Source organism: Neolamprologus brichardi, chromosome 1 (genome assembly GCF_056152115.1).
Source record: "Neolamprologus brichardi isolate AB-2024 chromosome 1, ASM5615211v1, whole genome shotgun sequence".
Taxonomy (NCBI): domain Eukaryota; kingdom Metazoa; phylum Chordata; class Actinopteri; order Cichliformes; family Cichlidae; genus Neolamprologus; species Neolamprologus brichardi.
The window spans coordinates 44,382,017-44,403,751 of NC_142104.1; the positions used below are offsets into that span (position 1 = coordinate 44,382,017).

Here is a 21,735-nt window from a genome sequence, read left to right on the forward strand (position 1 = left end):
CCTGATGCTGAAGTGAAGCAGAGCAAAGTTACAGAGGTTTGATTAGAGACGTGGCTGCAGCTTAGCATCATTTTAAAAAGTTTACGTTTCTTCAGTTTTGAACAGCAGAAATGAGGCTTTCTTGTTGGGAAAGAAAACAGCAGCCGTCAGCGTAATAAGCAAGCGCATAATGCAGAAAACAGAGATTTCTGATGGTAAACTGGTCTCTGAGTGCACTGAGAGAGAGAGAGAGCGCGATGTGCAGGAAGTAAACACAAAAGGAATTCATGATGATATTTTTCAAACGTTTTCTTTTGTAGTTTTTCAGTGAATTTTGGTCGGAGAGGCGAAACCTGAGATAATATCTCATTATTCAAACTAAAATGGATTTTTTTAAACCCACTCTAATTACAAACGCACACAGTCTGATCCACACGTGTAAACTAAGCTTTACAAACGTGTGCAGTACAGTCGTCTCTCACTATAACGCGCTCACCTTTCACCTCGCACTTTTGCAGATTTTTTATGTGGAATTTTGCTTTTTTTTTTTTCTTACAGCGCATTGTGTTCTGCCTCCTGATTGGCTGTAGACCACTGTCAATCAGTCTCGTGCCGTGTCTCCTGTGCACTACAGAATGTGTTCAGCTCGCCAAATTTACATAAATCTTCAATCGCAGTGACTCTGAAGTGCTGCACTGTGTGTTTGTACGTTTTCTCCCCAACAAACAACAATGTCGACGAAACGTTTTGGCCCTGTTGGTTCCTTTGGTTTGCTTCTATAATACTGGACTTATTTTTCTACGAAGGTTTGCACTTTGAGAGTTTAAACAAGAGAGAAAAGTGTGAAAATGTTTGTGCCTGTCTGAGAAAAGTGTATAAAGTGTGTAGTGAGGGCTTTTCCAGCCTTACAACGTCTATAGGAATTGTAAAAAATAAAGCTGCTACTTCACAGGTTATTTGTGGAACTCCCAGATAAACAAGGGACCGCTGCAATTTGTAACAAAGAAATCAAACCATAAATTATGTGTAATACTGAGAAATGACACAGGTGAAAAGTATTGAACACATGAAGGCATGGAGAGTCGTGACACTACCTAAAAAAATCTATAAGTAATTACAAAATGAATATCAGCTGGTTTGGTGTCACACAAGAAACACGTCATGATGGGTAAAACACCTTTGCAATCTTATTGTTGCAAACATACTGATGACATTTCTAAACTACTGGAGTTTTCAGTCGGCACTGCTGTGGCCACAACCAGCTGCTCCTTGCTAGACTTCAGACAGAGGAGTTAAAGCGCCGCGGACCGCTTGCAGAGAACTACAGAAAGACCTAGAATCAGCACATACAATTGTTTAAATAAAATGTAATAATAAATAATAATGCGCTCACCTGACTGGCCTGTGTGCACGCTCACCACGCAAGGCTCCATTGCTGAAGAGAAAGCTGTTTACCATCTGCTCTACATTTAGACAAGCCTGTGAAATACGTGGAGAAATAATCTGCTCAGATGAGACCAAACGAACTCTAAAGTTTGGAGGTCAAAGGGCATTGTCTATAAAAAGGAACATCGAAGCTGAACTTAATTTCTGAGATTTGTTGAAAGACTCTTTACAAAGGGACCGATACACCACCAACGTCTTGCTATTTGTCAATAGCAACATAATAACCACTCCTGTACCGATTGTGTGGATACAATCTTTGTCTGCTCAGCTGCTCAGTTCTCACAGTCATGGAGGCACCAGCCTGATAATGGAGATGCCAAGAGTGCGTCGTGACCTTGAGCACGTTTTACACTCAGTTGTTTTCTAGATCTTCACTCACAGTGACAAAGTCACAGTGACATCAGCAGTACACAGGGGTTCGATCATTGCAGTTTGTATAGTTTTCTACATGGATACTGAATGAATGTTGAAATCTCAAATTCTTTAAATCACCTAAAGAGTGGACTTATATATTTAAATTATTTAAACTGAAGAATCTCAAGTAAAACCAGAGTGTGTGCATGCGCGCGCGTGTGTGTGTTGAATAATGAACTGTCAGTTTAAGAGTTTTATTTAAAAACCTATACAAACTAAAAGCAGATGAAAATAGGTTTGATTTGCTGAAAGATGGAGGATCCATGACACACGGGTCAATCGTTTCAGTTTTAATCACCAGCTGCAAAGATTTGAACCACCAGTCTGCTGAAGACAAATGCAGCAATGAATGCAGCAACCCTGGCTAGAAGGTACTCATTCGCACTATCCTACAAATGTAGTGTGTGCTATTGCATAAGCACGCTTATTAAATCTGACAAATATTGTGCTATTGGATACTGAAGAAAGTTTGAGCATGCATAAGCTGCTTTAAGAGGACAATAGAATCAATGGGGAGAGTCATCAGAAGCAAAGAACTGAAGAGTTTTATGTTGTGAGAGAAAGGCTGACATCAGGAGTAGAGATCAGTTCACTGGCAGGAGGTGAGGAAAACTCTTGTTTCAGGGCGAGGCACAAACAGGACTTTGGCTCTGAAACAAATGCTTCCTAAGAGAACATACAAGTGACTGTGAGCGTCATGTCATGTTCTTCTTACAAACAACAAGTAATTATTTCTCTAAATGATATGCAAATCAACTTATATATTTTATTGTCTTTTTTTATGCATCATCTTTCCATTGCAAATTAGAGACTAACAATTAGAGACTATTTATTTCTTTATAAGTGGGCAAAGAGAGTGTGGGGGAAAAAATGAAAATGGACTTTTAGATCACTTTTCACGTACTGTGTCAGATAAGTTTTTGAGCATCCCACTTTTATTTGTGGTAATTCACACTGGTTTTAATGTCTAGTTTATCTGTGTTGTTTCATTCCTCTCTAACAGCCACTAACTGGATCGGTCTTCGTAAGCTGGAGGAGCTGGATGTGTCTGATAACTGCCTGACCAGTCTGCCCACAGCTGTCATGCACTGTTTGAAATCCCTGAGGCTCCTCAGTGTGAGCAGGAACAAGCTGAGCACCTTCCCTGACCCCTGGGCCTGCCCACTGGTAAAAAGCCATTTTCATTTTGATACTGATTCGATACATTCACCCACAGAGATCAGCTTTTTAGAAGTTATGCATAGTGACACTAATATATATATTTCTGTCTTGTCCTGTGCAGAAGCAATGCAAAGCTTCTTCCAATTTGATTGAGAATCTTCCAAACACCATCTCCATCTTTTGGAGGAATCATCTGGAAGAAGTAGACTTCTCTGACAACAGTCTGAAGGAACTTCCTTCATATATCTTTGAACTGGAGGTAGGAGCACTGATGCAGATCTTTTATTAGATATATTCATCAAGAGGGAAAAATCTCTTAATTAAAAAACAAGCAAACAAACGGTTGACTACTTAAAGTAGTAGCAGTGATCTGAACAACCTTCAGGTGGCACTACTTCTCTGTGTTTGAATCTTTTAAATGCTGCAGTCTAAAACAAATACAGCATAAATCTGTTCGATGCAAACATATCTGGCTCAGCCTGCAGATTTGGATTGTAGTGCATTAATATAACAGCAGACAAGCTGTAAACTGCTACGATCAGTTAATAAACATTATAACATAGTTATTACTGTATTATACTACTGTGGGTAGACTGATGAGTTACAGGATGGGTAAAACTTAAGAGGTTCTTTAGATTTATTTATTGTCATTTATTTATTTGTAGTTATTTGTCTCACAGTTGTGACACCGTTAGACAAACTGAACCAGCAAATAAGTAGGCAAAAGGGAATACACTATTAGTCTTTAAAACACTTTGTTTGACATGTTCTGATAGGTCCAGTCCAAAGTAGTGGCTTAATCATATTATTGTATTTGTCATACATTCGTCTGAAGACTGTTGGATCACTGCAGTTAGCAAACTTTCCCTATTGCTTATGACCTTATTGGCATTGTTAATGATACTTGAATCAGCAGTGGGCGGCTGTACTACTGACCTGAAGGTTGGTGGCTTGATCAGGCTCCCCGAGTCCCCATCCTTGGGCAAGATACGAACCCCAAGCTGCTCTCGGATGCGTCCATCGGAGTGTGAATGTGTGTAAATGTTAGCTAGTACGCACTGAAAGCAGAGAAGAAAGTGCTTGTGTGGATGTGGCATGTTGTGTTAAGTGTTTCGAGTGCGCTGGGAGAGTAGGAAAGTGCTGTATAAGAATCAGTCTGTTTACCAGGTGCTTATAACACCTGAGCATAAACAGCCAGCTGTGTTTTCCTTGGATTGAAAAGTGAATGTGTGGTTTGCAGGATCTAATTTGTCTTCTCATTCATTGTCCCATCAGGCTGTGGTCTCTTTGAGATTGTGTGAGAATTACATCACAACACTGCCAGCCCCCAATAAGTGGAAGTGCTCTAAGCTCAAGACACTTGATCTCTCTCAAAACCATCTGGGCAAGTACGTCCTGTCACAAACACAACATCATTGTGTACATTTTGTCTGGTATAGTCAGCTGGTCCAGAGGACTCATGCTGAGTCTAGCTTTCATAACACTTCAGTGAATTATTCATTAATTATTGATTTTGAATACTGTTATGAAATCTTGTTGGGTCAAGCTTTTAACTTCTATGGAGAGTTTAAGTCAGCGGTCTCCAACCTGTTTTGCGCCACGGACCGGTTTATGCCCGACAATATTTTCATGGACCGGCCTTTAAGGTGTCGCAGATAAATACAACAAAATAAAACTAGTACCGGTACCGAAAAAAGAAGATTTATTCATAACACACGTGAAAAGACCCAGGAAAACCGAGTAAACGATAAAAACTATAACAAAATAACGCTGAAAACCGATAAAAACCCTGAAAACTGTACATTTCACATCTGAGCCTCAACTCTTGCGGCCCGGTACCAAACGACTCACGGACCGGTACCGGTCCGAGGCCCGGGGGTTGGGGACCGCTGGCTTAAGCTAATCATGTGTTTAATTGAGCTTAAGCTCAAAATATATTAAATCTGTCACCATCATGACTTTGTTTTTACAAATGAATTGACTCAATTACTGGCATTAAAATTCAGAATGATTCAGGTTTACACCAGTTTACAACTAGATTCATGATTTTGGTGAAATTTCACTGAAGCACCTCACAATGGTACAGAGTAAATTGTACGGTGCCCATGTGCTTGTTTCATGCCTAACAAAAAAAAGCGTGCTCCTGAAAAGATGAATGATAGGTGTAGAAATCCTCACATGGAAATTCGACAACCTTTGCATGTAGAACTCAGCAACCACGCACACAAAGATGCCATCACGCACGTAAGTGTGTCTACTTTGCATACACAGCTACTTGTCATGGTCTTGTGGGTGAATACCATGGAGCAGATTTAAAGAAACAGGTAGTTAATCTACAACAGCTGGACAGAGCCATAGGAAGTCCTTAATCCTTAGTAGGACTAGTGTCTCTTACTGGTATCTGCTCCTTTGTGCGATGAGGACTCAGCCCTACAAAATCTCCTCCAGCAGGCCAGTATTGTGAATATCTCTGACTGGCATTTTCCAATAAATACCAAAATCTGTCGCAGGTATTCGTTGCCACTTGCACAGAAATTCATCAACCGTTGCACACAGAATTAAGCAACCACACGTGCAAAGAAGTCATCTCACACATAACTGTGTCACGCTCTTGCAAACTGCTTTAAAGAATTTCTTCCTTCAGCCGATCTAGAGGCCACCCCAAAATAGAGCCAGTCCAGTTTCTTCCTGTGTCCAGAGGAGAAACTGCTGCTCCAACAAACCATAGAAGAAGGCTGATGCCACCATAGAGTCATAGAAGGGTTTCAGGAGCTCCCTCCAAAAACCCTGACGGGTCTGCATAAAGCTAAGCTCTCAGCAACAAGCTCACCTGGAGCCAAAGATGAGCAAGAACCAGTCTTTCCAGGGTTTTCAGCAAGTGTGATGTCATAATCACCAACTGTTGAGGTCTGTGGGCTTCTGAAGATAAAACCAGAGCTATTGAAAAATCACCTGTAGTGATCCCATATGCGTCAGGAGTATCGGAGCAGATGAGACGCATTTTTTCGAAACACAGAGTCTCTGTGGCTTTTAAACCCTCAAAACACGCTGCACCAAAAATTGGTCCACCCCAAGGATCGTGTCCCCGACACAAACAGAGTAACATAGTGTACGCTGTTAAGTGCAGGAGGATTGGCAGGATTTATACATCGGGGAAACCAAACAACCTCTGGAGAAGAGGATGGTACAACACAGAAGAGCTACCTCGTCAGGCCAGGACTCTGCAGTCTATTCACACCTACAGGCCAGTGGACACTCTTTCAATGATGAGGATGTAACATCCTGGACAGGGAGGAACGCTGGTTTGAGGGCGGAGTCAAGGAGGCCATTTACGTGAAAAGGGAAAGACCATCTCTGAATGGAGGAGGGGGCCTAAGGGTCCATCTGTCACCATCTTACATGCTGTGATTGCAGCCATTCCCCAACTCTCTGTGAATGGGACTCATGGTTATTGATCAGTGGTTGTTGATCAATGGTCATGAGAATTTGCATAATTAAGACCTCACAGCCCATTGTTCCTTCAGTGGGCTGGTTTCAGTCATTATGCAAATGTACTGTTTATAAGATTGAAACCTGCAGTCAGCTGAGACTGAAGACGTCACCTGATGATGACGAAACGTTTCTCCCACAAAACGCTACGTCCAGATGAACAGAATCAACTTTTGGGGATATTGGAAAAAGTTATTCCCTTCATTCGCCCACTTTGTTTCGTAACAAAACAGGAATTTAAAACTATTTCAGCTTCGTGGGTTCTGAGAGGATCTCCTCCCAGATCTAGACCAGAACCTAAAAAGGTTCCTGGACAGTCTGGGGGACAACCTGGTGGATTTGTACTGGATTTGGGGGCCATCCATCAGGAACTGCCTGCAAACTCTTGCCGCACGGGGCCAGGCATCGTCCTACACTAACTCCAGAGCCCAGGACCCACTGCACCAGCTTAGGCTCTTACAATAGGTCGAGGGATTATACCTTTATTCTTAATAGCAGTCATTGTGCTACTGCCTACTCCATAGTGTTAGGATGCCTGGGTCATTGACCCAGGGCTTTTGAGTTGATTATATTATTTATCATTTCTAGTCTTTGGTTTCTTTGATAGAGTTCTGTCTTATGGTTTATGTCTCTGTGTAATCCTTGGTTGCTGTCTCCCCTGTCTGCTGTATCCCCGTGTCCAGTCTGTGTCTGCCCTGGTCCCACGTCTCTGTTCCTCTGTTGTAGTGCCTGCACGTGAGTCTGTGTCTTTTGTTCAGTCTGTGTTTTGTGTTTCCTATTTTACTTTGAAGGTTTCTGTCTCTTCTCAGTGTGTTCAGTTTACACTTCCTTGTCTCGTCAGTTCTGATTTGCCCCAGCTGTGTTTCCCTCCTGTTGTCCATTCCCTGATTGCTCCCTCTATGTATTTAAGCCCTGTGTTTCAGTTTGTCTTTGTCGCGATCTACCGTTTATTTAGCTGTGTGTTTTTTCTCAGTCCTCTGGTGTAAGTCTATTTTGTTATTTTCAGTTATGTTACATTTGAGTTTAAAATTAAAACTGTTTTGAGTTACTTTCTGTCTCCGGAGTCTGCACTTTGGGTCCTTCTCCTGCTTGCACGCAGCCATCACATAACAGAAGATCGCGACCATAACATGGACCCCGCAGACTCTTTTTCCTCGGAGTTCGACGGCGAGATGATGCGGATGGTGAGTCTGCTCGACCGCATTGCCCAGTCGCAGGATTTACGGACTATGGCAGTTGGGCTAAGTGCAGTAGATGCCATCATTCGTCATAACCCTCAGCTCTCTCAGTTTGCTAAGGACACTCAGTTGGATGGCACCATTACTGCCTGGAGAGAGCAAGTCAAGGCTGGTGAGCTTGCTCTCTCACTCACTACATCTTCCCAATCGCTGCCCCAGGACAACACACACTCTCCACCTGTCTCTACACTGCCACGGGCTTCCTCTCCCTCCCCACACCAGCCGGGTCCTCGTTCGCCTGCCTTTTTCCTGGCGGCTATGTGGTCAGAGGATGAGGGGGAGGTCTCCTTTTCTCCACCAGTTCCTGTTTCCTCATCCCGAAGGAAACGGCGTTCAGGCCGCCGCCACTCCAGGACAGTTGAGCAAACTCCTCTCGGGGGAGACGGTGACTGTTTATTGTATGCTCCATTTGAGCATTCTGACTCTGGACATTCTGACATCACACCCACTTCATCTGTTCTGCAACCTGGTCCTGCTGGAGGGTCCGAGGGGCCCGTCCGGCCTTCATCTGTTGGTCCCGCTGGGGGTTCTGGAGAATCGCTCCAGCCGTCTTCAGTCTCCACTGGAGGGGCTGAGTGGCCGCTTCAGCTTTCTGTCTCCGCTGGAGGGTCCGAGGGACCGCTTCAGCCGCCTGTTCCCGCTGGAGGGTCCGAGGGGCCCGTCCAGCCGCCTGTTCCCGCTGGAGGGTCCGAGGGGCCCGTCCGGCCTTCATCTGTTGGTCCCGCTGGGGGTTCTGGAGAATCGCTCCAGCCGTCTTCAGTCTCCACTGGAGGGGCTGAGTGGCCCGTTCAGCTTTTTGTCTCCGCTGGAGGGTCCGAGGGACCGCTTCAGCCGCCTGCCTCTGCTGGAGGGTCCGAGGGACCGCTTCAGCCGCCTGTTCCCGCTGGAGGGTCCGAGGGACCGCTTCAGCCGCCTGTTCCCGCTGGAGGGTCCGAGGGGCCCGTACTGCCTCCTGCCCCCGCTGGAGGGTCCGAGGGGCCCGTCCAGCCTCCTGCCTCCGCTGGAGGGTCCGAGGGACCGCTTCAGCCGCCTGTTCCCGCTGGAGGGTCCGAGGGGCCCGTCCTGCCTCCTGCCCCCGCTGGAGGGTCCGAGGGGCCCGTCCTGCCTCCTGCCCCCGCTGGAGGGTCCGAGGGGCCCGTCCTGCCTCCTGCCCCCGCTGGAGGGTCCGAGGGGCCCGTCCAGCCTCCTGCCTCCGCTGGAGGGTCCGAGGGACCGCTTCAGCCGCCTGTTCCCACTGGAGGGTCCGAGGGGTCCGTCCTGCCTCCTGCCCCCGCTGGAGGGTCCGAGGGGCCCGTCCTGCCTCCTGCCTCCGCTGGAGGGTCCGGGGGACCGCTTCAGCTGCCTGTTCCTGCTGGGGGGTCCGAGGGGCCCGTCCAGCCTCCTGTTCCCGCTGGAGGGTCCGAGGGGCCCGTCCAGCGACCTGCGTTGCCTGCAGCGCCACCACCTGCGGCTCCCACGCCGTTCCCTGCAGCGCCGCCCTCGCCTGGTCCAGCCTCCGAGTCTTCGCCCTCGCCTGGTCCAGCCTCCGAGTCTTCGCCCTCGCCTGGTCCAGCCTCCGAGTCTTCGCCCTCGCCTGGTCCAGCCTCCGAGTCTTCGCCCTCGCCTGGTCCAGCCTCCGAGTCTTCGCCCTCGCCTGGTCCAGCCTCCGAGTCTTCGCCCTCGCCTGGTCCAGCTTCAGCTTCAGCCTCTGCGTCGCCTGGTCCGGCCCCCGTGTCTTCGCCTGGTCCTGCCTCGCTCCGTCTATCTTCGCCTGTGCCTGAGGTCCCCGTGCCGTCTGGTCCTGTCCGGCCTGCTCGTCCTGCACATCCTGTCCGGCCTGCACGTCCTGTCCGGCCTGCACGTCCTGTCCGGCCTGCTCGTCCTGTCCGGCCTGCTCGTCCTGCTCGTCCTGTCCGGCCTGCTCGTCCTGTACGTCCTGTCCGGCCCCCTGACCTGCGTCGCCGCCGGCGCCTCCCGCCCGGCCGGCCTCCTGACCTGCTCGGTCGCCGCCGGCGCCTCCCGCCTGGCCGGCCTCCTGACCTGCTCCGCCGGTGCCTCCCGCCCGGCCGGCCCCCTGAACTGCCCGGGTTTGGACTGTTGTGCCGTCAGCCTCCGGGCCGGCCTCCTGAACCTTTTCGGGACTGTTACCTGGGCCTCTGCGCCTTTCATGGGCCTTTTGTCTGTTTTCTTTTGGGCTGTTGCTGGGCCGCGGTGCTGTTGTTTTGTTGTTTTGGGCTTTTGCTCCCTGTATTTTTTTTGTCACTGGCTCCATGTGTTTGTTTCATTTCGGTCCCTCCGTCCTGTTCCCCCGCCGCCCACCCTGGTTGGGTTGTTTTTTGTTTTGGTGTTTCGGGTTGGGCTGTCTGGGAGCCAGCCCTTTAGGGGGGGATACTGTTAGGATGCCTGGGTCATTGACCCAGGGCTTTTGAGTTGATTATATTATTTATCATTTCTAGTCTTTGGTTTCTTTGATAGAGTTCTGTCTTATGGTTTATGTCTCTGTGTAATCCTTGGTTGCTGTCTCCCCTGTCTGCTGTATCCCCGTGTCCAGTCTGTGTCTGCCCTGGTCCCACGTCTCTGTTCCTCTGTTGTAGTGCCTGCACGTGAGTCTGTGTCTTTTGTTCAGTCTGTGTTTTGTGTTTCCTATTTTACTTTGAAGGTTTCTGTCTCTTCTCAGTGTGTTCAGTTTACACTTCCTTGTCTCGTCAGTTCTGATTTGCCCCAGCTGTGTTTCCCTCCTGTTGTCCATTCCCTGATTGCTCCCTCTATGTATTTAAGCCCTGTGTTTCAGTTTGTCTTTGTCGCGATCTACCGTTTATTTAGCTGTGTGTTTTTTCTCAGTCCTCTGGTGTAAGTCTATTTTGTTATTTTCAGTTATGTTACATTTGAGTTTAAAATTAAAACTGTTTTGAGTTACTTTCTGTCTCCGGAGTCTGCACTTTGGGTCCTTCTCCTGCTTGCACGCAGCCATCACATAACACATAGAGGTCTGTGCTTCCATTCATGGATACGTATCCCCAAACCATCACTGACCCACCACAGCTTCTACTGACCTTTCACCTCTGTCGCATGTGCTCAGGATAAACCTGGTCTTGTTTGGGAAAAGCACAGGATGGACCCAACGATTCTGGTACTCAATGAAAAATGCCAGTCATTTCTGATTGGTCAGAGACATTCACAACAGTGACATACTGGAGGTCATTTTGTAGGGCTGAGGCAGTCCTCGTCCTGGTCCTCCTGGCACAAAGGAGCAGATTCCAGTTATAAATAAGGATGCGAAGGGTTACAGACCTTCTGTGGCCCTGTCCAGGTCTCCTAGATTAAATGCCTGTCTCCATAAATCTGCTCCACGTTCTTCCAACTGTGCTGAGAACGTATATTTGAAAAAACTTTTTTTTGCATTTTTGTAAGCATGCATCATCAGAAGACATTTAGTTGGAACAACTAGAAATACATGCTTTCAGTCTTGCATCATAGCTATCATTGCTAGTTATTCACAAACTACTATATGCTATAGATACTGTATGCCCTCACCGGCCACTTTGTTACGGATACTTCGCTGCTTCCAGGTTGGAATCACTTTGCCGTCAGAGCTGCTTTTATTCTTTGTAGAATAGATCAGTGTTCATTTCATTGGCCAATAATTTTTGTCATAGTCTTTGTCAGTGACCTTTTTTTTCCTGATGAAAACAAGACTATAATTAAAGAAAGAAATATACAAGGAGAAGAACTGTGATGTAATGACTCCTTTGTCAACAAATACATATGAAAGTGTGAAAGCCGTCAACAAGCAGGGTTTAAGAGGGGTTAGCTCACTCAAATGCTCTGTTTTACATGAAAACACAACAATACAGCACAGCCCAAGGCTCGACATGATGTGTATTCTTTTCTGCATATCTTGGTTGTAATAAGTGGTTATTTGGGAGAGCCAGAGATCATCATGGGAAGCCCCAGCAGCATCAGGCTATTGCAGCACAACTCAGGGTCCATTCGGGGTCTGAAAGCTGAAGGCTCTGCCTCCCATAATACTTTTAAACATCATAGGAACCACAAGTAAAGCAGCTGACATCATGGTTATGGTACTATGAGGTCTTAAAGATAATGCCATCCATGTAAACATCTGGTTAGATACCATATTTCTAAGATTTCTAGGGCCAAGTAAAATAATCTCAGATTTATCTGAATATAGAAGCAGCACATTGAACATTATGCAGGTCTTTGTCTTTTAAGATATTCCTGTAGTTTAACTAAATGGTGTGTTTATACTGGTCCCAGCACAAGAAAGGTTAACCAGAGAGAAAGAGTCTAAAAAATGATCAATATTATTGAAAGTAGCTGTACGTAATGATATGTTTCTGAGATGGTTATACTGATATATATAATGACATGATTATAAAAACCTAAAAACTGACACTGGTGTATAATCTGTTTCATTTTGTCTTGTCTATAATCTCTGTAGAGATTTATGAACATATACATTTATCTTCCATTCTCAGTGATTGAGGAGACAAGAAAAGGAACAGCTGCAACAATTTACTACTTTAACTCTGGTGAATCATCAGGGCTGTTGACTTTTAAAGTCACTGTTCTTCACATGAGTGGTCTGCTGATTGTATTTTAAAATGTGTCTATTAGAACAGAGGACAGTCCCAAATCCAGGAGACTGGCCTTCCTGACGACGTGGAACAGGAGGGACCCAGACCCAGGTAGAGGTCATCTCCCAGCTGTTGTGTGTGTGTGTGTACTAGTGCTGTCAGCGTTAATTTATTTATTAATTAATTAATTTTGTTTTGTTTCACACATGGTACAGCAGTAATTCATTCCCATACACAACCTTCCCTTCAATTAAAGTAACACTGTTTCCATGCATGAAAAGGAAGAAGAATAAATTCTTATTGATACCTGCCCCCTATCTGTGATAATACAAGTAGGCGACCAAAATTACACTCTGACAATTTTCTGCACATAACAAAACAAAGCAAACAGAACAATATACTCAACAATGAGCAATACCACTAAATCTCAAACTAAAAGGATCATTTTTCTACAATTAAATTCTATTATTTTAAACTTCTTCATATTGGTTTATCATTTTATTCTTATAGCAGATTTTAAATTGAGAAACATTTGTACAACACTTAAGATGATCACTGAGAGAATTCCAGTTTCTTATGCCTGTGACTGTTGGACACATTTGCCTTTGTGTGGTTCGAGCAAACCGGTGTTTAAAATAAAACTTCCTTCTGAACACAATACAAATAAACTTTGTAACTTAAGAGGTAGTGTTTTATTTTTTGCCCTAAACATAATAGTTAAAGTCTGTAATTTCACTATGTCTTCTAGTTTTAATAATTTTGATTTTATAAACAAACTATTAGTGTATTCTCTATATTTAACATTATGCATAATTCGAAGCGCTCTCTTCTGTAATAAATATATTGGTTTCATATTAGTCACATATGTATTCCCCCATACTTCAACACAATAACTCAGATAGGGCAGAAACAATGAAAAATATAATATTCTCATTGTCTTGTAATCTAATATATATCTAACATTACCCAGGATATAAATACTTTTAGCCAACTTTTTTTTAACATGTTCATATAATCTCGTTGAAATGACGTAAATGCCATAACCGCATTAACACAGCAAATCTCCTTTAGCGAGTGAGGGGCTGGACGGCGCTAACGCACTAACGCATTGACCTCGTGCAGCCCCACGCACGGGCGATTTGTGCTAACTCGCTAACAGAGATTTGCCACGTTGACGTCATTTTAACGAGATTAACGCTGACAGCACTAATATACAGAGGAACCCCGACTTACGAAATGAATTCGTTCTCGAGGGTCTTTCGTTAGTCAAAGATTTTTGTAAGGCGAAGCAGCCATCGTGCCTTTTGAGTGAACGATAGGCTAATTGCTAACTGCAACAACAATACGTCGGGTTTTGTTTGTTTTGTTTTTTTAATACGTTTTATTGACAAAGCACAAAATACAGATATACAAATACAAAATAGCAAACACAATGTCAGGGGGTTCGTATAAAAAAACAAAATAGACACAGTTTATTAAAGAATCACATGATATTGAACAGGGAACATAAGTTTATGGTTTTAACATATTGTTTGGTTTCATTTAAAAAGTACTGAAAGGTTTTGTGTTAGAAAATTTCGACTTATGTATATGAAATTTAGCCAATAATATCAATAAATTAATCAAATAAAATTCGGTTGCCCTGTGCATGGGGTACTTAAAGAAACCAAACAATATTTTCTCGTAACAAAGAGAGAACTCAGAAAAGATAAAGGAAACAACAAAAACACAAAATTCTTGCCAGAAAAGATTCGTGTTTAAGCATGACCAAAATAAATGAGAAATATCTTCCTTCACACAATTACAAAATGTACAGTTAATATCAACGTCCTTTTTATAACGTACGAGAAAAGAACAACAATACGTCGTTCAAGTGGAACAGCGAAGCGCAAGGACGAAAGCCAAGGGGGTTGTCACATGATTCAGAAGGCATTCTGGGCATTCTGGGCTCAGCCAATCAGAGCCAGCGGATTTCATTACGCGGGCATTTTGCCGTAACACGGGCAGAAATATTGCCGTTAAGCGCCTTCGTAACGTGAATTTTTTGTTAAATGGTGTCTTTGTACGTCGGGGTTCCACTGTATATGTATTTGTAATTATGTAGCAAAGAACTGAAGAAATCTGAATTGAATTGAGAAGTTATAGGTGACTGAGTTTATCAAACAGACAATCGGTCTTAAAGGTGCACCCTGTTTATGTATCTTCAGTAAATCATACATATTTGGTGTAGCTTCCCCTGGGTACAGCCTATGGTATGAGGTCCGGTTGACAGCCTTGTCTTGTTCTAACTGCTTCAGACAGTCTATCACCCTCATCCTGTAACCACTACCTGGGCCTCTTTTTAGGGGCTCATAAGTATTTTTGTCACTTAGCACTGACAAAGTTTTCTTATTATAGTCCTTCTGGTTTAGCAAAGCCATGCACCAACGTTTGTCTGCCAGAAGGATGAGAATGTTGTTGTCATTACTAAGTGATGTGACTGCCTTCCTCTCCGTCATACTCATGTTGGATGCTCAGAGACAGGCCGACATCCTCGGGGTGGCATCCTGGTCTCTTCTGGCCGCTGATGACACTCTCTGTGTTTTCCTGGTGTTTCTGTCACACAACAAGTAGGCCAAACTTCTGTTGACAAGTGTTTTCAGGCGTTTACCTTTACAAACATTTGTGAAAGAAATGGTTCTTCTAAAGAGCTGTCATTGCATACCACCACTGCAACAAGTCAGTTCCTGGAGTTTCTTCCCTCTTAGATATTCCAGGATTAACTGTAAGTTGTGTAATTGCAGAGTGGAAGCATTTAGCAACCACAGCAACTCAGCAATAAAGTGGCAGACTACATATAGTTGCCGAGCAGGGTTGCTTATTGCTGAGGCACACGATACTTCATAGCCTCCAGTTACTTGATTGACTGAAGAGTTCAAATTCTCCTCTGGTGTTAATATCAGCGCAAACGGGAACACCTGGAGCATCATTGCCAAGACATTCCTGTAGGCGGGCCATTAGTTACCCAGTGCTTTTGTGTGTTAGAGGTGGGAATCACCATACAACTCACGATACGATATTATTGCAATTTTTTAAAAATATTTAGCGATATTCAGATTCTGTACATAAAGGTAAACTTTATCAATCATCATTTTCTCTAATATCAAAGTCTCACACTCAGTCTTTCTCTCATTTCAGTTTGATTGTTGACAAACTGAACGGTTTGTATTACAGTCTAGTCCAACTTAACTGAATCAACCATCTGGTACAATTATAGCTATTCTGAACTATGCAGTTTATGAAAACTATGCAGCCCCTTCAGCAACCGAAGAATTTGAAAGTAAATTAAAACAAAATATAATTTTACATTAAATAAAAAAGTTTTAAACTTAATTAAAATAAAACATGTCTTAAATTAAAATAAGTAAACTGTCATGTTTATTGCTGCCAAAAACAAGTTAAACACATTTGGACAGTGAAGGAATGTCAGGATTCTTGCTCAGAAAAAGGATCAACATGCTCTGAAGTCAGAGCACAAAAACCTTTTTGTAACAAAGTATCGATTTCTGCTGTCCCTGTATCCATACATTATTAGCAAACAAAATATCACCATGCTACACAGTATCCATTTTTCCCCCACCCCTATTGTGTATGTAGTATAGTATGTGGTTAAACTGTATCTTCCTTCTGTTCTTCTAGTGTGTGCATTAGAGTTCCCTGATGTTCTGCGTGATTCACTGGAAGTGCTCTGCTTGAATGACAACCAGCTGGAATGTGTTCCCCAATCAGTCTGTGGTCTGCACAATCTCACTGAACTCTACCTCTCAAAGTAAGTTCACCTGTCTGTCTGCCAACCCCCACCTGTCCTTCCTCATATTTCACACTGTTGTTATTGATTCACATTTTAAAAAGTTACAAACCTCAAAATTGTTTTTTTTGTTAACAATATATGGGATGTGCAGGTCAGACACTGCAGTTACAGACCAATTTTTGTAGGGGAAAAATCATACGTATATTTTCCTGAGATGCAAAGTCTAAACAGTACCCAGCAGTGTAGTGTACAGTGCTGCATCGAAGCATGAAAGTCGACTGGAAGAGAAAAGTGTGGTAGGAACAGATGCCCAAGAAGCAGGGATGATCACAGCCTTGAGATGATTTTTAGAACTAGGAAAGGCTTAAAAATGAGTAGACTGAGGCTGGTGTCAGTGTGCAACGAACCACTCCACAGGTGTCATCAGGAAAGGTGATATAGCTGTTGGTCACATGACCAATAACATCCAATCCAATCAATCTTATATTGCACAAACAAAAGAGAAGTTAAAAATCTGTCAGGGGTGCATATTGCTTGCAAGCCATAAAAAAAGAATAAAAATGTAGACAAGCCACAAAAACAACATTAAAAAAACCAACTAAGCGACCAAACAACAACAAAAAACGAACAAAAACAGACACACACATAAAACACCCAAACAACCTACTCTCCCACTCAAGCTAACCACAATGTGTGTCCTATATATTGACCGAGCTAAGATCCTGTGGGACTTCCAGATACAGGCGGACAAAATGGTGGTGGCTAACCAACCGGACATAGTGGTGGTAGACAAACAGAAGAAGACGTAGTGATCGATGTAGCGGTTCCCAATGACAGCAACATCAGGAAGAAAGAACATGAGAAGTTTGAGAAGTACCAAGGGCTCAGAGAAGATCTGGAAAAGATGTGGAGGGTGAAGGTGACGGTGGTCCCCGTGATAATCGGAGCACTAGGTGCAGTGACTCCCAAGCTAGGTGAGCGGCTCCAGCAGATCCCGGGAACAACATCGGAGATCTCTGTCCAGAAGAGCGCAGTCCTGGGAACAGCTAAGATACTGCAGGACCCTCAAGCTCCCAGGCCTCTGGTAGAGGACCCGAGCTTGAAGGATAAACCGCCCACAGGGGCGAGAGGGGGAAAAACATATATAAACACCATCTACTGGTAGACAGAGCAGTCACCCAACACTGCAAGACCAGGCTGACCAACCTGTGCGCTGCCTGGATTTATTACAAGTAGGCCAATTACTCCAAAATGCTGCAGCAAGAGTCCTGACAAGGACTAGAAAGAGAGCAGATTTCTCCTGTATTCGCTTCCCTTCATTGGCTTCCTGTTAAATCCAGAATTGAATTCAAAATCCTGCTTCTCAGATACAAGAGCTTCAATAATTAGGCCCCATCTTATCTTAGTGACCTTGTAGTACCATATCACCCTATTAGAGCACTTCGCTCTCACACTGCTGCTGGCTCTCTTCCACAACATGCCGTCTTCCTTCTCTCACCCAAATGCCAAATCACCAAAGGTACTTGCTACTGCTAGCTGTGTTTCCATACGAAGTCTTAACTGATCTCAGAGTCAGCGGCAGCTCTCCCATTAGTTTACAGTCAAAGACCAACGTTTGTTTCTCAAACAGACAAACATTTTGACAGCTCGCTTCTTCTGAACAACATGCCCAGAAAGTGAAAATAATCTCTCACATGGTATGGATGTGGTAGTCCATCTCACTGTGTGCCCCTTCATGTTTGGACTATTTCTGGGGACAGTCTTCTATATCAATAGTTTGATCTGCCCTCTAATGGCTCCACACATGAATCCAGTTCTCCTCCTGCAGCTGTTTCTAGTTGTTTCATCCAAACAGCAAATTTCTCAATGTCATTTATTCTGAAGAATGATGGAATTGTGCAGAAGTTATGTTTTTTCTATATATTTGGACTTTCACAGGGGGATTCAGTGGCCCATTAGGTTCTATCACGTATATCTATATATACATATACATTTATATACGTATACATGTGTATATATATGTGTGTATATATGACTAATCTGACTAATGTAGTTTCTCTGGAATCAGTAATCCTGGAATCCGGGAGCTTCCGACAGAGCTTGGTCAGCTCTCCAGTCTGTGGCAGCTGGACATCGAAGACCTCAACATTACTAATGTTCCACAGGAAATAAGAAAAGAAGGTATTTGCACCTGCATCTTCAAAATGACTGTGTCTAATCGAGGGGTTTGTATGTGCCGGCTTTTTGTTTATAGTCTGTTGTTCGTAACATTTATATTGGTTCTTACCTCATCATATGTTGCCTTACAAACACATGCAAGGAGTGAAAATTCAAAAATGTACATGAACAATTGAAAAGGTTAGCATAAGTGCTAAGCCTTGCATTTAAAAGTAAAGTGAAGTGTGCTGGGTTTGTAAGATGTGATCATATTCTCTGACTCTGGTTTCGCAGGTGCTGCATCGGTCCTGGCTTTCCTCCGGGCGCAGCTTCGAAAAGCAGAGCGTTGTAAACTGTTAAAGATGCTGGTGATTGGTCCACCACGGCAGGGCAAGTCAGCCCTCCTCGAGGCTCTGCAGACTGGCAAAGCCTCCCCCTTCACCCCAGCAGAATGTAGCATCTCCACCTCCATCTGGGAGCTGGATAAACCCAGTGGAGGCAAGAACAAAGTGAGGGAAACAGACATTACGTAGTATTTATGCACGCACACACAGATATTTCTATTAATCATTTTATGACCCTTATATGGTCTCAATTTTAGAGATAAAAACATCTACTCAGTGCACTGTGGTCACTGCAACTACTCGATTACGCTCTTAATCTTGATCTCTGTGGAGAAGGAGTCATACTGTGCTATGATTAGCTTAAACACTACCATGAAAGAAAATCATTTCTGACAAGAAATTCTTTGGACTGTTAAACCAAAGGGGTTCGGTTCAAAGGGATCCACTTTTATTTTAAATTTTAATGAAAGCAATAAACTTATTTACAGTGTTTGTTTGCACTGGTTAGTTGTGTTCTGAGATCATCGTCACCTTTTCTCAAATTCAGTTCATGCTTTAAAGTTGACCCAGCTCTCATTCTGCTGCCCACAGAAAGACTCTGTGATTTTCAATGTGTGGGACATTGGTGGTCAGGCCAGCATGTCCACAGTGAACCAGTGTTTCTTCACTGATAAGGCTTTGTATGTGGTCATCTGGAACCTTGCAATGGGAGAGGAAGCTGTGGCCAACCTGCAGACGTGGCTGCTCAACATAGAGGTAATTTTTTTCTTTATTGCAGTAGTGAGAGATTAATTAATACAGGATGTTTATGCTGGAGGCGCATGAGAGAGATTTGTGTAAAAGTGTGGATGTCATAGAGCAGCAACATGTAGGAACATGTGTAATCTCTGCTGAGCATGGAGTGGAAGTCCAGAGGTCCAAATTAGATACCCCTCCAAGGGTAGCTGAGAATAACCAGTTTAAGATTCTGTGGTGGGCAGACTGGTGATGGCTAACCAACCGGACATAGTAGTAGTGGTGGAAGAAGGGTGTAGTAATAGATATAATAGCTATACCACGTGATAGCAACAGCAGGAAGAAGGAACATGAGGGCTGAGAGAGGAGCTCGAGAAGATGTAGAGGTGAAGGCACACTCAGGGCCGTGACCTCCTAACTGGGCAGGTGGATCCCCTGGTGAGATCCTTCCCATTTTTATTTTCTAAAAGACTCGTTGGGTTTAAGAACCTGATGAGCTTTCTGGAATAAACACATGTGTGTGGTAAGAGTGAGTGGAAGGTGTTCCTGTTTAAAGAAAAATAATTTTGTTCTTTGACTAAATAAACGAACCACATGGCAGTCATGTTGCTTCCATGACTTCACTGACATTTTATTTTGAAGGATAGTCTCTCATTAGGCTTCCTGGATTTTTAGGGCCCGAGCACTGACAGTGCGAAGGCCCTATTGTATCTGCTCTGTTTATTATTATTATTATTATTATTATTATTATTTCGGCAAATGAATCGGCCTTTTGAGGGCCTAAACATGCTCAAAAACTCATGAAATTTTGCACACGCGTCAGGTCTGGTGAAAATTTACGTATTTAAATTTTCTCAGACATGGCCAGGGAAAATTGCCTCAGTAGCGCCACCTAGAAAAATGAAAAACGCGAGCCCCCGGTATGGGTATGACCTACATGTTTGAAAGTCGGTACACATATCTACCGTTCAGAGTCGAACAAAAAAGTCTATTATGGCAATGTCCTAAACCCAACAGGAAGTCCGCCATTTTGTATTGAATGTCACATTTTGGCTCTGATTTTGCCATTTCCATGCCTTGTACTTTCGCGAACTCCTCCTTGGGATTTGGTTGTATAAACTTCATCTTTGGACAGTGTCAACTACACACCTTGGCCATGTTAAATTGCGGAGCTTTTGAGTTTTCACAATACGGTGAGGCCGTGGCGCCGCGGCGAATTTCGATGACTCGCCATGAAAATCTTATTGCCTCTCATTCTGTCATACATTGTCTGATCTGGACCAAACAGCACACATATGATAAGGCTCCACCCCTGAACATATTTCAACTGCCATATTTGACATCAGGGACAGCGCCACCTAGTGGGAACAGGAAATGTCATGTTTTACTCTTTGGGGTACAGTATAGTGATGGGTGACATCTGAAACCTCAAATTTCTCCAGGAAAGCCTTAAGGAGTTGGTCTTGGGTTACAGTGAAAACTGTGACTCTTCGCAAAAGGGTGTGACACCAGCAGAATGGCAAACTTTGATGTCTCGCCATGGAGAAACAAATTAGTATAACTCAATGAAATCCAGTTTGATCAGAACCAAACTTTACAGGTATGATGTCAGACCCGCCCTGAACAGATTGATGTGCCCATTGTCAGGAATATGCAGAGCGCCACCTAGTGGCAACAGGGAATGTCATATCTTACACTTTGTTGTACTGATTTTCACAGGTTCATTGTGGACACCTCAAAAGCGGTGAATATTGCCATCTGTCCCTCATGATGCTTCAGTGCGAAAATTGTGACTTTAACCTGAACAGCGCACCCTAGTGGCAACGCGGTTCACCATGAAAAATGAAGTGGCTTTTGAGGGGCTTGGAAAGTTTAAAAAGTCTTGAAATTTGGCCCAAAGCTTCAATGTGATGAAGGCTTTTTTGTTATTTGATCACCTTCCTTGAATAGCACAAAATGGCTCTGCAGCGCCCCCTAAAACATTTCAAAACATCAGCTCCTGCTCTGTGTTTTATGTATGAGTCTGAAACCTGGTAAGCTTATGGAGGATATTGAGATGTACAAAAAAGTCTCTTGGAGCAATATCCCAAATCCAACAGGAAGTCAGCCATTTTAAAATTAATGTGTAATTTTGGCAACATTTTCCCCTCTTTTCAGGCACCGTTCTTTGACGAACTCCTCCAAGGGATTTCATCAGATTGACACGATCTCCAGTGCGTGGCTTCTAAAGACCTTTGTGATGTTTAATTGCGAAGCTTTTTACGTTCAGGGCAACGGGGTGGTCATGGCGGCACGTGGAGTTTCAATCACTCGCCAAAAAGCAGTAATCTGCTGTCACTCAGAAACACAATGTCCAATCTCTCCCAAACGTCGCAGGTGGGATGAGACTCGAGCTCGGAAATGTTTGT

General features: G+C 43.9%; 2 protein-coding genes across 2 annotated transcripts in view; both read left to right on the forward strand.

Moving 5' to 3' along the window:
- lrrk1 (leucine-rich repeat kinase 1) overlaps positions 1-21,735 on the forward strand; it is a 93,585-nt gene that overhangs the window by 22,262 nt on the left and 49,588 nt on the right. The window contains exons 9-16 of the mRNA XM_087843037.1: positions 2,843-3,006; positions 3,122-3,259; positions 4,276-4,388; positions 12,342-12,412; positions 15,980-16,109; positions 18,160-18,272; positions 18,543-18,757; positions 19,184-19,348. Of these exons, the coding sequence (XP_087699163.1) occupies positions 2,843-3,006; positions 3,122-3,259; positions 4,276-4,388; positions 12,342-12,412; positions 15,980-16,109; positions 18,160-18,272; positions 18,543-18,757; positions 19,184-19,348 (1,109 nt within the window). The remainder of the gene's footprint in view (positions 1-2,842; positions 3,007-3,121; positions 3,260-4,275; positions 4,389-12,341; positions 12,413-15,979; positions 16,110-18,159; positions 18,273-18,542; positions 18,758-19,183; positions 19,349-21,735) is intronic.
- On the forward strand, positions 7,620-11,714 carry LOC148106531 (uncharacterized). The gene is made up of 4 exons (XM_087841213.1): positions 7,620-8,084; positions 8,547-8,945; positions 9,270-9,884; positions 11,619-11,714. The coding sequence occupies exons 1-4, from the start codon at positions 7,620-7,622 to the stop codon at positions 11,712-11,714; spliced, it is 1,575 nt and encodes a 524-aa protein (XP_087697339.1).

Coding starts and splice junctions, on each gene's coding strand:
- LOC148106531 (XM_087841213.1), top strand. CDS start 7,620: ATGGACCCCGCAGACTCTTTTTCCTCGGAGTTCGACGGCGAGATGATG. Junction 8,085..8,546: donor GCCGCCGCCACTCCAGGACA/GTTGAGCAAACT, acceptor GGAGGGTCCGAG/GGACCGCTTCAGCCGCCTGC. Junction 9,885..11,618: donor GCGCCTTTCATGGGCCTTTT/GTCTGTTTTCTT, acceptor GGTTGTAATAAG/TGGTTATTTGGGAGAGCCAG.